General features: G+C 34.4%; 1 protein-coding gene across 11 annotated transcripts in view; it reads left to right on the plus strand.

Annotated features, from left to right (window-relative positions):
- Nucleotides 1-11396, plus strand: part of LOC102810162 (muscleblind-like protein 1) — a 34724-nt gene extending 23328 nt beyond the window's left edge. For 5 of the 11 annotated variants that reach the window (XM_085501966.1, XM_085501957.1, XM_085501962.1 and 2 more), the window contains 4 exons: nucleotides 6459-6526; nucleotides 7462-7564; nucleotides 8144-8197; nucleotides 8369-11396. In XM_085501966.1, coding sequence (XP_085358092.1) covers nucleotides 6459-6526; nucleotides 7462-7564; nucleotides 8144-8197; nucleotides 8369-8514 — 371 coding nt within the window. In that variant the 3' untranslated portion in view covers nucleotides 8515-11396. Of the gene's footprint in view, nucleotides 1-6458; nucleotides 6527-7461; nucleotides 7640-8143 lie in introns of all 11 variants that reach the window. The other 6 variants (XM_085501959.1, XM_085501965.1, XM_085501964.1 and 3 more) reach the window with 6 other exon arrangements.
- Nucleotides 11397-15068: the final 3672 nt, after the last annotated feature.

Raw genomic sequence — 15068 nt, forward strand, 5'->3', positions numbered from 1 at the left:
TAGTGAGTTTGAAAATGAAATTACACATGTGCAAGTTTTCCAGACATTTCAAAATAGCCAATATTAGTGCATGTTAAAAACCACAATGGTGCCAGCAGCGATTTTGGATTGGATGATAAATATGTACATATGTATACCATGATATACAAATACAAAGGTTGAAGTGTTCCTCTAAAAATGTCTGAGATATTATTATTAGCAAAAATGTCTGAGACAGTATTAAATGTGACTTGCCAGTCAAAATAACCTCCCTGTCTCACCAAAATAAAATAAAATAAAATAAAATCACCAAAACATTCATTAGCTTAAAATAGAAAAATACGCAGTTCATCACAAAATGAACAAATCTGATAGAGCTTAATCCAATGTTACTATATACCTAACAAAAGGCAATCTGGCCATCTTAAAAAAATCGAAAATATTATTCTTGAGAAAAAAGGCAAAAATATTTGCTAAAAACAGACAATTTCGCCGGTTCATCACTCCTACCAATGTTACTGCATACAAGACATCGAAAATACTATTATTGACCAAAACAAAAATATTCAGTTCAAATAGAAAATCAGTGGATCTCTATCCAAGGTAGTTGTATACCAAATATCAAAGCAGTCTAGTGAGTAGTTTTCCCATGACAAATCGATTAAGATTTTCCATAACTTTAAATTAAATTCCCACTACTTGTCTATGACCACCATTCTGATTGATAAGACTCAAATTACATAAACCAATAAACCAAATGTATCATGACAGTATGATATCTCGGATCAGCAATCTGATTGGTCAGACTCAGGTGACATAACCAAATGTTATCATAACAGTATCATGTCTATGATGACCAATCTGATTGGTCAGACTCAGTTTACATAACCAAATGTTAGCATAACAGTATCATGTCTATGATGACCAATCTGATTGGTCAGACTCAGTTTACATAACCAAATGTTAGCATAACAGTATCATGTCTATGATGACCAATCTGATTGGTCAGACTCAGGTTACATAACCAAATGTTAGCATAACAGTATCATGTCTATGATGACCAATCTGATTGGTCAGACTCAAAGGTTACACAACCAAATGTTAGCAAAACAGTATCATGTCTATGATCACCAATCTGATTGGTCAGACTCAGGTTACATAACCAAATTTTAGCATAACAGTATCATGTCTATGATCACCAATCTGATTGGTCAGACTCAGGTTACATAACCAAATGTTAGCATAACAGTATCATGTCTACGATCACCAATCTGATTGGTCAGACTCAGGTTACATAACCAAATGTTAGCATAACAGTATCATGTCTATGATGACCAATCTGATTGGTCAGACTCAGGTTACATAACCAAATGTTAGCATAACAGTATCATGTCTATGATCACCAATCTGATTGGTCAGACTCGGGTTACATAACCAAATGTTAGCATAACAGTATCATGTCTATGATGACCAATCTGATTGGTCAGACTCAGGTTACATAACCAAATGTTATCATAACAGTATCATGTCTATGATCACCAATCTGATTGATCAGACTCAGGTTACATAACCAAATGTTATAACAGTATCATGTCTATGATCACCAATCTGATTGGTCAGACTCAGGTTACATAACCAAATGTTAGCATAACAGTATCATGTCTATGATGACCAATCTGATTGGTCAGACTCAGGTTACATAACCAAATGTTAGCATAACAGTATCATGTCTATGATCACCAATCTGATTGGTCAGACTCAGGTTACATAACCAAATGTTAGCATAACAGTATCATGTCTATGATGACCAATCTGATTGGTCAGACTCAGGTTACATAACCAAATGTTATCATAACAGTATCATGTCTATGATCACCAATCTGATTGATCAGACTCAGGTTACATAACCAAATGTTATCATAACAGTATCATGTCCATGATGACCAATGTGATTGGTCAGACTCAGGTTACATAACCAAATGTTAGCATAACAGTATCATGTCTATGATCACCAATCTGATTGGTCAGACTCAGGTTACATAACCAAATGTTAGCATAACAGTATCATGTCTATCATCACCAATCTGATTGATCAGACTCAGGTTACATAACCAAATGTTAGCATAACAGTATCATGTCTATGATCACCAATCTGATTGGTCAGACTCAGGTTACATAACCAAATGTTATCATAACAGTATCATGTCTATGATGACCAATCTGATTGGTCAGACTCAGGTTACATAACCAAATGTTATCATAACAGTATCATGTCTATGATGACCAATGTGATTGGTCAGACTCAGGTTACATAACCAAATGTTAGCATAACAGTATCATGTCTATGATGACCAATCTGATTGGTCAGACTCAGGTTACATAACCAAATGTTAGCATAACAGTATCATGTCTATGATCACCAATCTGATTGGTCAGACTCAGGTTACATAACCAAATGTTAGCATAACAGTATCATGTCTATGATGACCAATCTGATTGGTCAGACTCAGGTTACATAACCAAATGTTATCATAACAGTATCATGTCTATGATCACCAATCTGATTGATCAGACTCAGGTTACATAACCAAATGTTATCATAACAGTATCATGTCCATGATGACCAATGTGATTGGTCAGACTCAGGTTACATAACCAAATGTTAGCATAACAGTATCATGTCTATGATCACCAATCTGATTGGTCAGACTCAGGTTACATAACCAAATGTTAGCATAACAGTATCATGTCTATCATCACCAATCTGATTGATCAGACTCAGGTTACATAACCAAATGTTAGCATAACAGTATCATGTCTATGATCACCAATCTGATTGGTCAGACTCAGGTTACATAACCAAATGTTATCATAACAGTATCATGTCTATGATGACCAATCTGATTGGTCAGACTCAGGTTACATAACCAAATGTTATCATAACAGTATCATGTCTATGATGACCAATGTGATTGGTCAGACTCAGGTTACATAACCAAATGTTAGCATAACAGTATCATGTCTATGATGACCAATCTGATTGGTCAGACTCAGTTTACATAACCAAATGTTAGCATAACAGTATCATGTCTATGATCACCAAACTGATTGGTCAGACTCGGGTTACATGACCAAATGTTAGCATAACAGTATCATGTCTATGATGACCAATCTGATTGGTCAGACTCAGGTTACATAACCAAATGTTAGCATAACAGTATCATGTCTATGATCACTCATCTGATTGGTCAGACTCAGGTTACATAACCAAATGTTAGCGTAACAGTATCATGTCTATGATCACCAATCTGATTGGTCAGACTCAGTTTACATAACCAAATGTTAGCATAACAGTATCATGTCTATGATCACCAATCTGATTGGTCAGACTCAGGTTACATAACCAAATGTTAGCATAACAGTATCATGTCTATGTTGACCAATCTGATTGGTCAGACTCAGGTTACATAACCAAATGTTATCATAACAGTATCATGTCTATGATGACCAATCTGATTGGTCAGACTCAGGTTACATAACCAAATGTTAGCATAACAGTATCATGTCTATGATGACCAATCTGATTGGTCAGACTCAGGTTACATAACCAAATGTTAGCATAACAGTATCATGTCTATGATCACCAATCTGATTGGTCAGACTCAGGTTACGTAACCAAATGTTAGCATAACAGTATCATGTCTATGATGACCAATGTGATTGGTCAGACTCAGGTTACATCACCAAATGTTAGCATAACAGTATCATGTCTATGATGACCAATCTGATTGGTCAGACTCAGGTTACATAACCAAATGTTAGCAAAACAGTATCATGTCTATGATGACCAATCTGACTGGTCAGACTCAGGTTACATAACCAAATGTTATCATAACAGTATCATGTCTATGATGACCAATCTGATTGGTCAGACTCAGGTTACATAACCAAATGTTAGCATAACAGTATCATGTCTATGATCACCAATCTGATTGGTCAGACTCAGGTTACATAACCAAATGTTATCATAACAGTATCATGTCTATGATGACCAATCTGATTGGTCAGACTCAGGTTACATAACCAAATGTTAGCAAAACAGTATCATGTTTATGATCACTCATCTGATTGGTCAGACTCAGGTTACATAACCAAATGTTAGCATAACAGTATCATGTCTATGATCACCAATCTGATTGGTCAGACTCGGGTTACATAACCAAATGTTAGCATAACAGTATCATGTCTATGATGACCAATCTGATTGGTCAGACTCAGGTTACATAACCAAATGTTAGCATAACAGTATCATGTCTATGATGACCAATCTGATTGGTCAGACTCAGTTTACATAACCAAATGTTAGCAAAACAGTATCATGTCTATGATCACTCATCTGATTGGTCAGACTCAGGTTACATAACCAAATGTTAGCAAAACAGTATCATGTCTATGATCACTCTTCTGATTGGTCAGACTCAGTTTACATAACCAAATGTTAGCAAAACAGTATCATGTCTATGATCACTCATCTGATTGGTCAGACTCAGGTTACATAACCAAATGTTATCAAAACAGTATCATGTCTATGATGACCAATCTGATTGGTCAGACTCAGGTTACATAACCAAATGTTATCATAACAGTATCATGTCTATGATCACCCATCTGATTGGTCAGACTCAGGTTACATAACCAAATGTTATCATAACAGTATAATGTCTATGATCACCAATCTGATTGGTCAGACTCAAAGGTTACATAACCAAATGTTATCATAACAGTATCATGTCTATGATGACCAATCTGATTGGTCAGACTCAGGTTACATAACCAAATGTTATCATAACAGTATCATGTCTATGATCACCCATCTGATTGGTCAGACTCAGGTTACATAACCAAATGTTATCATAACAGTATCATGTCTATGATCACCAATCTGATTGGTCAGACTCAGGTTACATAACCAAATGTTATCATAATAGTATCATGTCTATGATCACCCATCTGATTGGTCAGACTCAGGTTACATAACCAAATGTTAGCAAAACAGTATCATGTCTATGATCACCAATCTGATTGGTCAGACTCAGGTTACATAACCAAATGTTAGCAAAACAGTATCATGTCTATGATCACTCATCTGATTGGTCAGACTCAGGTTACATAACCAAATGTTATCATAACAGTATCATGTCTATGATCACCAATCTGATTGGTCAGACTCGGGTTACATAACCAAATGTTATCATAATAGTATCATGTCTATGATCACCCATTTGATTGGTCAGACTCAGGTTACATAACCAAATGTTAGCAAAACAGTATCATGTCTATGATCACCAATCTGATTGGTCAGACTCAGGTTACATAACCAAATGTTAGCAAAACAGTATAATGTCTATGATGACCAATCTGATTGGTCAGACTCAGGTTACATAACCAAATGTTAGCAAAACAGTATAATGTCTATGATCACCAATCTGATTGGTCAGACTCAGGTTACATAACCAAATGTTATCATAATAGTATCATGTCTATGATCACCCATCTGATTGGTCAGACTCAGGTTACATAACCAAATGTTAGCAAAACAGTATAATGTCTATGATCACCAATCTGATTGGTCAGACTCAAAGGTTACATAACCGAATGTTATCATAACAGTATCATGTCTATGATGACCAATCTGATTGGTCAGACTCAGGTTACATAACCAAATGTTATCATAACAGTATCATGTCTATGATGACCAATCTGATTGGTCAGACTCAGATTACATGACCAAATGTTAGCATAACAGTATCATGTCTATGATCACCAATCTGATTGGTCAGACTCAGGTTACATAACCAAATGTTATCATAACAGTATCATGTCTATGATGACCAATCTGATTGGTCAGACTCAGATTACATAACCAAATGTTAGCATAACAGTATCATGTCTACGATCACCAATCTGCTTACTAGGAAACTTGCTTAATGAATGTAGTGCAAAAATATTGCAGCAGCAGACAATTTTGAAAACAAGTATGAATATCTTTGATTAAGGCACCTCAAGTCAACAATTGTTAAAAATAAATAGGAACAACCACCAGTATTGTGTTCGGATCTTTCTGAACAGTATTATTGCATGTTCGTGTCAGTCTTTTGCATGAGTCATTGTTTAGTACTAGAGTATGTACAAGATTTGACTTATTACCTTCATTAGATTACCCTGAGTCATGTGGGATAACAAATAGATATGTACACCAGTTTATAGTCAGTGTCAATGTATTACCAAATAGAATGTTTAGAATAAATGCCATTCTTTCTAATTTTTCGCTTTTTTTTTTATTTTTATTTTTTTATATATATATTTTTATTTCATGACCATGCGGCGGCTGGGTGCAATCTGTGCATGTGCTGGCAAACAATTGGTTATTGCTTGGCTGCTCTACATTGTTTACTGCTGTTGTTGCCCTGGCTGCGTAGTTCATGTGGTGTCCCCTATCCCTGGTGCTCAAGCTGCTAATGTGCCATACTACAATGCACAGAATCAGGTAGAATTATTAATTTTACCTACATTTTGTTTTTGTTGTTTTATAAGACTTAACTATCTGTTCGTTCATGTTTTGTTTATAAGAATTAATTAACCAGCTTTCTTCTTTAAATTATGACATTTTGAAATGGTCTTAATAAAAGAAGAAAATCTATTTCCATTTTGTACATGTGAAACAAGCTTGCTGGTTGGTTAGTTGCCCATAAAGTATTACTCGGCCTAACATTATAGTAGTAATTGTATGATTTACAACAACACTGCATGCCTGTTCATGATTGTAAAATTTTATTTTGAAATATTGGGGAACAAGAAATAGCTGTTGTTTATATGCATATTTTCATCTGGGCCTCAATGAGACGAATGTGATAACATTATGAATTATTTTATTTACAACCACTCTGCACATATTCATATTTGTTTTTCAAGATTCTGTGTACACTGCATGCATGTATGTCACTATATGGTTCTGACAGTGGGCATTATGAAGGTTACTAGATTTTCATTTGTTAGTCATGGTCTTCATTTCAGTAACAATAACTTGCTTCCATAATCCATATTGCATAAAATGGGTATCTTGAAATACAATATTATTTAAACAATTTTTAATCTTATTACATTGTAATATATTGTACTAATCATGAAAGATTAGGTTAGTTTTCCTCGGGATATTGTTAGTCATGATTGCTATTGATCATTTCTATGTCCCTGGATAGGTCACACATCCCTGGGTATGTAAAGCTAGATTTTTGGTATGAAACTGGTTTGTGTCACACCTTTCCCAAAGTAAATAATAAACTTTGTAATCTGTCTATAAAATATCAGGAGGTATACCCTCTCAGGGTAGGGTGGGGTGTTTTAGGGGTGTCATACAACTGATATAATTTGTAGTTGGTTAGTTTCTGTCAACTATACACTCATGCTCCTATATTAATCTAGATTTTTACCTGTTTCCAGTTGGTCGAAACTTTACCTGTCTGTCGTGACTTCAAAGCCGGCAACTGCAAGCGCCCAAACTGTCGTTATGTGCATTTAACTGAAGGTGAGTCAGCAGTTTTCTCTGGAGGGAATGTTTAACTTCGGTCTCAACCTTGCATGGCATAGAGCAGCTGATCAGGTATGCATGATGCTTATCTGAATTATTTTTTGATCAGATGAATAGTAGTGAATATTGTTCCCCCCTAGATCTACATGTATCAGCTTTTATAAACTTATGCACAGGCCCTATAACTCTATACTGAATATTGAAATACCGGTAGGTAAGAAAATATTTCATTGAGGACTTGTTTCCTATTTCAGTTCAGTAAGATCCAAACAAAAGAACCACATGAAACCTAAGTGGCTCATTAATTACATGCTGTTGATATCATTATTCATCAACAGTATAAACAATGGGTTCCAGGCTTTCAATTCGTTTTTTTTTTTTTACTAGCATATTTCATGAAATACATATGTGACTACATTTCTACAGAGAATGTAGAAGCATTTTAATTTGCATGCTCATTTTCATCTTTCCCTCCTTCCACGGCTGTCCTGAGCTAGCAGCACCTAACCAATCACGTGTTCACTGTGGTATAGGACCTTACTAGTATTAATGATTATTATAATTTCTTTTGTTTAGATTATGTAGAAGTGATAGACGGCAAGGTGACCCTTTGTCGATATGCTGCTCAAGGCAGGTGCACACGTCCAAAGTGTAAATTTTATCATTTACCAACCAGTACTAATGTTGCCATGACTACAATGCCAGTACCGGTGACAACAACCATGACAGTGTGATATTTTTTTTTTTTTTTACTTTTTTCTATTCATTGGAATTTTTTTTCTTCTCTTGTGCTATCTGTAGATCATGTAGAGGTAGTTGATGGGAAAGTGACTGTATGCCGCGACGCTGCCAAAGGCAAGTGCACCCGCCCCATGTGCAAATATTACCACATCCCAGCTCAATTATTGGCTCTCCAAGCTACTGAAATGAACCGCCCGGGTTGCTAGGCCAGCTATGCCATACAGCCAAGCTCTGGTGCCTGCTGCAATGGGGTTTCCGCCACAGCATGAATGCCGCAGATCCTTTTTTCGCTTGCCACGCAGGATAAGAGAGGAATGCTTTGCTTCGCATGGCTTTTGTCAGCTGCTCCGTACTACTACTGGATTTGATTTTCTTCCCGTCACATGTTTCCTTTTGGGGGGGAGTGTAGGGTAGGTAAAATAAGAGTGGGGATTATAATTACTTGTAATAATCAGAGGTTTAAGTACAAGCTTGAAAAGTTAAATTCTTTCCTTTTTTTCATCTCTTATTATTGTACTGGTACAATTACAGGGGGAAAAACAAAAGGCATAGAAATTTATAGATTGTTTCCAATTATTTGTTGTTACTGCTAGTTAAAACTAGCATTTTTGTGTGTATTTAGGTGTGTTGTCCCTCTTAAAAGAGGGTTTATATAAGTACGTTTTTAAGTCGTCTTTTTTTTTTACAATTTTTGTTCTAGGATGTTAAAAGTTATTTTGAACCTATAGAGTTTTATATTGTTTTATTTGTTTATCAACATTATTCTTAAAGTTGAAAAAAATCTTGTGGAAAAACTTGAAAGATATTTGAGGCTCACCATGTGCAATGGTGTCCTAGTGGTTATGGAAAGAAAAAGTACATGAGTTTTGTTTTTGTTCTGGACTTTTAGAGTAGCTATACTAACTGCCATCCAAAAACATGGAGTTTTAGACAAATACATATTACAACTTATTATGTAAAGGTGAATGTACTTACTTATTTGCAAGGAAACTTGGATGGCATGGCTGCCAAATAATATTGTTGTCATGGCAACTGCTTATAGCATGAAAGAATCACTCTCATCCAATGCTGCTTTCTTGCTTTTTAATCTGCTTTAGTGCTGCATTTTTTGCTTTTAAAGAAGAGAAAAATAATACATTTTCTTATTTTAAAAATAAACTGTATATTAAAGTTTGTTTTAAACGAGGAAATGACAAATAATTTACAATGTAATTGTAATTAATTACCAGACATGGTGATAAAGTTTGAATTTTAACCAAAAAAGGAAGTTTTGAAAGGGATTTACAGATGCAAGATTTTCTGGTCGTGTCTTCTTTTTTTAAAAAAAAATACTATTAACAGGATGTTATCATGTTATATCATAATGAAGTCATTTATGCATGGATTCTAATGGCACATAGTAACTATTATGGGTTGGAGAAGTTTAAAAAATACATAATTCTTAAAAAAAAATGATTTCTAAAAGCTGAGCCACTACCTAGTTTACAATATTTCTATGGTCTGTGACCAACAGCATTAATATGTTCATCTATAACTTCCTGAGAAAAAAAATCTACAAATATCTGATTGTAATTGAAAGGTGACACTTTATCAATAGATGTCTGTAGTCCAATAGAGTATAAAAATGGCTGGTATTTTTGGCTGCATTAAGTATATTATAATTACAGTTTATGACATGCCTCTCGCAGTAGAGAATGCTAGCTTTAAAGGAGCACCCTCTACAGGCAGGAGGCAGCCTAAATATTCCATATATGGTCATGTACTTTGTCTGCTTTTAATTAGGCCCTGAGAGTAATGAATTTTTTCAAAATTAAACATAATTTAGTTTGGTGAAGAGTTTTAAAAAATTTCTTCTCTAAATTATAGGTCAAAGGTAATGATGTAATCATAATTACCAGTCCATATACGGAAGAATGCGCCTTATAAGGAACTCAAATATTACAATAAACTCGTATAGTTTGGCAAGTGGGCAATTTCTATTACATATATAATTAGAAAGTAGAATACTAAGCTGTCCATGTGAAGAAAAAAAAAGTGCAAGAATACGAAGCAATATTTATTTTAAAAAGAAAATGTATAAATAATGTGATACCAGCAGCCAGCAAAAATACCAGCTATTAATACAATACAATACAATATAATTAAGTATATTTCCATTGTCTTTCTATTCTAATTAATAAGAAACGAAAAAAAAAAAAATTAAATATTTTGAAATCTCTTTGAAGGGTGCTTGACTGTATACAGTTCTAATATATGTCATGTTGGTCAGTTGAGACACATTTAAAAAACCGGACATTTTGAATTAGTGAGGATTTTACACATGAAGGTGCCGTGCCAAGATTGCCAAGATTTACAAAACCTTGATTTCAGCTCTATGGTATATCCAGTACACTAATAGCTTTGATATGCGTCTCAACTGGCATGAACCCCTCCCCCAATTTTGAGGTGTTCACAAATTGTGTACAATTACAACGATAACAGACGATCTGTCTGTCTACAATTCCAGTTAGTAGTGCTTAAATTCATTGTGATGTGTGTCTATTTTTTTCATTTTTCTGGTCCAATATTTTGTTTTTCTTACCAAGTATAGATTCAAGTTAAACTTAGTTCCGTGCATCAATGTTATCACCACTTATGCTCAACACCTTGACTTTGAAATGAACGTCTTTTAGAATTAGTCATCATAGTGTATCCATTGGTTTAAGTTATAATACAGCTAATCCGACTTAATACCATTGTATCTATGACTTAAAGCGTAATCCTTGTTGCTATAGTAACCGCCAATTTATTCAAATGTACTTCTCCTAGTCACATACTATCACTACTTATTACTCACACAAGTAACTGTTGTGTTAATCACTTGCATACAGAATCTTGCCAGTTCTGAGATGGACAATCTGTCGCGAAGACACTAAACTGAATCCAATCAATGTTTACACAGAGAATACACTTTAAGCAAGAGGATACATATTGTTTTTGACATTGCGTGATACAGTGTAGTTGTTAGTCAGTTCTGCTTTCAATTGAGTGTGCATTTAATGTACTCTGGTCAATGCTATGACAACAAATAAATCAGAGTTAAAACATACTATAAGCGTGTCTGTACTTGTTTTATTCTCTATCAGCACTACTGTGCAAGTCTGATTCTGAATGACCTTCTTTGGCGTTTTGCCTAGATTGCACCTATCAGTATTGTTGTTGGGAGGCAATAGACTACTGTCTGGTATTCTCATTGCTTAGTTACCATATACAAGAAAGTGGGGTTGATCAATGATGATACACAATGGTCATTAGGAATGTTTTAGATGGATATATTTTACAATTTATGCTTCAGTTTTGTACCCAACATATTAATTTGAGAATCTAGGAATCTAGGCTACCTTTGAAAGTTTGCAAAATGTTTGAAATATGGAAAATTTCATACATGGCCAATGAAACAGAACAAAATATTTGTGATATCTGAAAGATAAACATTATTATTCATATGAATCTGAATATTGTGAAAACATTTCTATAAATTGACATATATTTATCATACGAGTTTCTAGGTTGTAAATAATTTTCCATTATATTAGAAGGTTATCTCCCATGATGGATACATGTGTAGTAGTGCATAACTTGAATACAGTTAAAGTACAAAATACTCTGGTTGTCATTACGTTAAGTATTCATTCATGTTGATTCTTTAAGAGGGGCCTGGGTTGACAGTATATCAATTCAGGTATGTGTGCGAACTGGATTTTACCTCTTCCTTACCCTGGGTACATAACTACTATTACGCTGGTTGCACACATCTCTACAAATAAATGTGACTGCTAATATTTTGGTTATTTACCATGTCAATTTATTTGCATCCTACTAAAGATTGAGATGGTTGAACTTTTCTTGCTTTGGCAACTATCTGTTGATATCACATGAAAAAAACGTCTAAATGTCATCCACTTCAGACCTTCAGATGGCAACCATTTTGGTCGCCATGGCAATCAACCTTACTGATTGGCAATTAAATAATACCTAGGTCACCATTGGGCCATAATAATAATAATAATAATAATAATAATAATAATAATAATAATAATAATAATAATAATAATAACTTTATTGCATCCTTAGAAATACAATGTTTCTATCAGTTAATAGCAATAAAGATTAGTTGTAATAACTACTAGTACAAAAAGAAAGTTAGTTGTTAAAAAAGATAAAGCAAGTGTTACATATCAAATGGCATTTTTATTTCTTGATTGAAATGCATTATGAATTTAGTTGCCAATTTTTTTATATTATTACATCATCTTTTGAAGTCATCAAGAAATTAAATTTCTGGAGATCATCCTGGGTTTCTTGTGGAAATATAATGTCTTGTATGATTTGTTGGCGTATTACTTTATATTGTGGACATTTCATAACAAAGTGCAGTTCATCTTCTATTTCATTCTGTGAACATTGTTTGCAAATTCTATTTTCAGTAGGTATTTTTGGTTGCATATGTCTCCCTTTTTCTATTGCTAAATTGTGATTACTAATTCGAAATGAAAACATCTGGCTGGTGACAAAATTTTCTATAAAACATATTATACAGCACTTTATATATTCAGATTAGCTGTGAACTAAATATATTGGCCAATCAAGATCATATCCACCCACTGACCATGTAGATAAACTATTAGTAACTGTTCCATATATGACTGGAAAGTGGATATAACCAGTAGAATGGTAGTTATGTACCTAAACAAGCTATACTTAGCCATACAATATTTGCTTGATTTGGCAGAAAACCATTGTGTCAAATACATGAATATCCCATCTTCCAAGACAAATCTACATGTTTGAATATAGTTTTTAAAATATATGTAGTATATTGTTGGTCTCAGTGACTGGTGTCATCTATATTGTTGGTGGTCTCAGTGACTGGTGTCATCATCAGTTCATAAGGTTGAAGGTAAGATGCTATTTTGGCTAATTTATAATATATTTTGTAAGCAACTTATAAGCAACATTAAGTGTAGAATTCCAGTTTATGTATGCTTCCCTCAGCAGGGTGTCTTATAACTTGCATTGAACACTGACTTTTGGTAAGTCGGGGAGTATGAAGTACTACAAAAAATTGGGCTAAAATTAGAAATATATCAGGTATATCAAGTGATATCAGGCATGGCGAAAAAAAATACATGGGTATAATGCACATGAAAAATCATGAGATTTGCAAATTCTAGAAATATTAACCCAATTCAAGGGAATGTGTGATCGAACGAAAAATGTATGTATTGTTTAAAAGTTTTCGCCTCAGGACGTACTTGCTAGTATTCTTGTGAGTTTGAAGAGTGTTTTTGTCTACTTAAATATAATTGGGTATGCACAACCATGATCATGCAAAAGTAAATCAGACTGACAGATGATGTACATGTAATTCCCCCTGCCATGCAGAAAATGTTATTATAATATGAAAACAGGTGACATTTTTTTTGCAGTGCCATGCAACAAATATAGCAATGTTAATGTCCCTAATTATTCTTTTGCCTTTATATAAGCAAGAAAAAGAATTATTTCTAGATTTGTTTTGCATATTTTAGTTTTCACAGTGTATAGAAGGTTGAAATGACACAACAATTTCAATGACAATTGAATTCAACCAGCCAATAAACGATCACATTGTACAATGACAGTATTTTAAGATTGCTTAGAGGTGTACCACTGTACCATGTATTTCCGTAAGCTCTGTGCAAGCTGCTCTGGAATGCGAGTTGAGCCAGTGACAACAGCTAATCATGGAAACAGCACAAACTCAACTTAGAAGTAAACCTGAGCAACCAACTTTATATATGTTGCACACAGTGCACACTTACACTGTTCAGGAGCGCCCACATCTAGTTTTTGGCCTTCATTGTCACTAGGATGGTTACCATCCCGGATGGCCACCCAAAGAAACTTGTTCATTCCATCTTTATGATTATTTATAAATTTCACAATTCAAAATAAAACAAGGTTTCTATTGGCAATGAAATAAAGTTGAAACGTTTTCAAATGTGTTGTTGTGCACTACAACCATTGATTGGCTGTTTGGATTCAACTGCCTTTCGAATTTTTGAATATTTATAATATAGATGAAAAGGAACAGGTTGGTTGTGCCAATAGTAAATAAAACATTTAATGAGAAGTAAATAACATATTTAAATTGGACGTCCATGACGAAACCTGTACACGTCAGTCACACAGTCGTCTTGTAATCATTTTGCCTCGCAATGCAAAATAGTCCAGATTTTACTCAGAAACTAGATGGGAGACGCACCAGAGAGATGCATTTGTGTCCACACTCAGCTTCGTGGGGTGTATCCGAATGTTTTTTTTTTTTTTTTCTAACGTTCACAATCTCATCATTCAAAAGTTAACGTACATAAGAATCTGAAATTATCTAATGTTTGTGTGAACACAGCTATGGTATTGTATGCAGTGAAATAGGCGAGCGTGAGTGTAGTTTTTTGAAAATGTCGTCTGCTACAATATTGCTCGATCAAGCTGACTGTCATTCTGTTTTTGTTGATACAAAAGTCAAAACAAAAGTTATTGAAAAAAGTGTTCGAAACTCTTATTTCCCACTTACCCAAGCCTGACCATTTCGTCGATATATGTCATTTCTTGGTGAATTTCCAATGCAGGGCATGCATGAGTGAAACCGGTCAACAAATACCCAGTGTGATGTCTTTACAATCAAACCCGGTTCTAGCGGCCGAATATTCAGATACTTTCGTTTACTGAGTTTGTC

This window comes from Saccoglossus kowalevskii, chromosome 1, assembly GCF_978046115.1.
Source record: "Saccoglossus kowalevskii chromosome 1, keSacKowa6.1, whole genome shotgun sequence".
NCBI classification, from domain to species: Eukaryota; Metazoa; Hemichordata; class Enteropneusta; family Harrimaniidae; genus Saccoglossus; species Saccoglossus kowalevskii.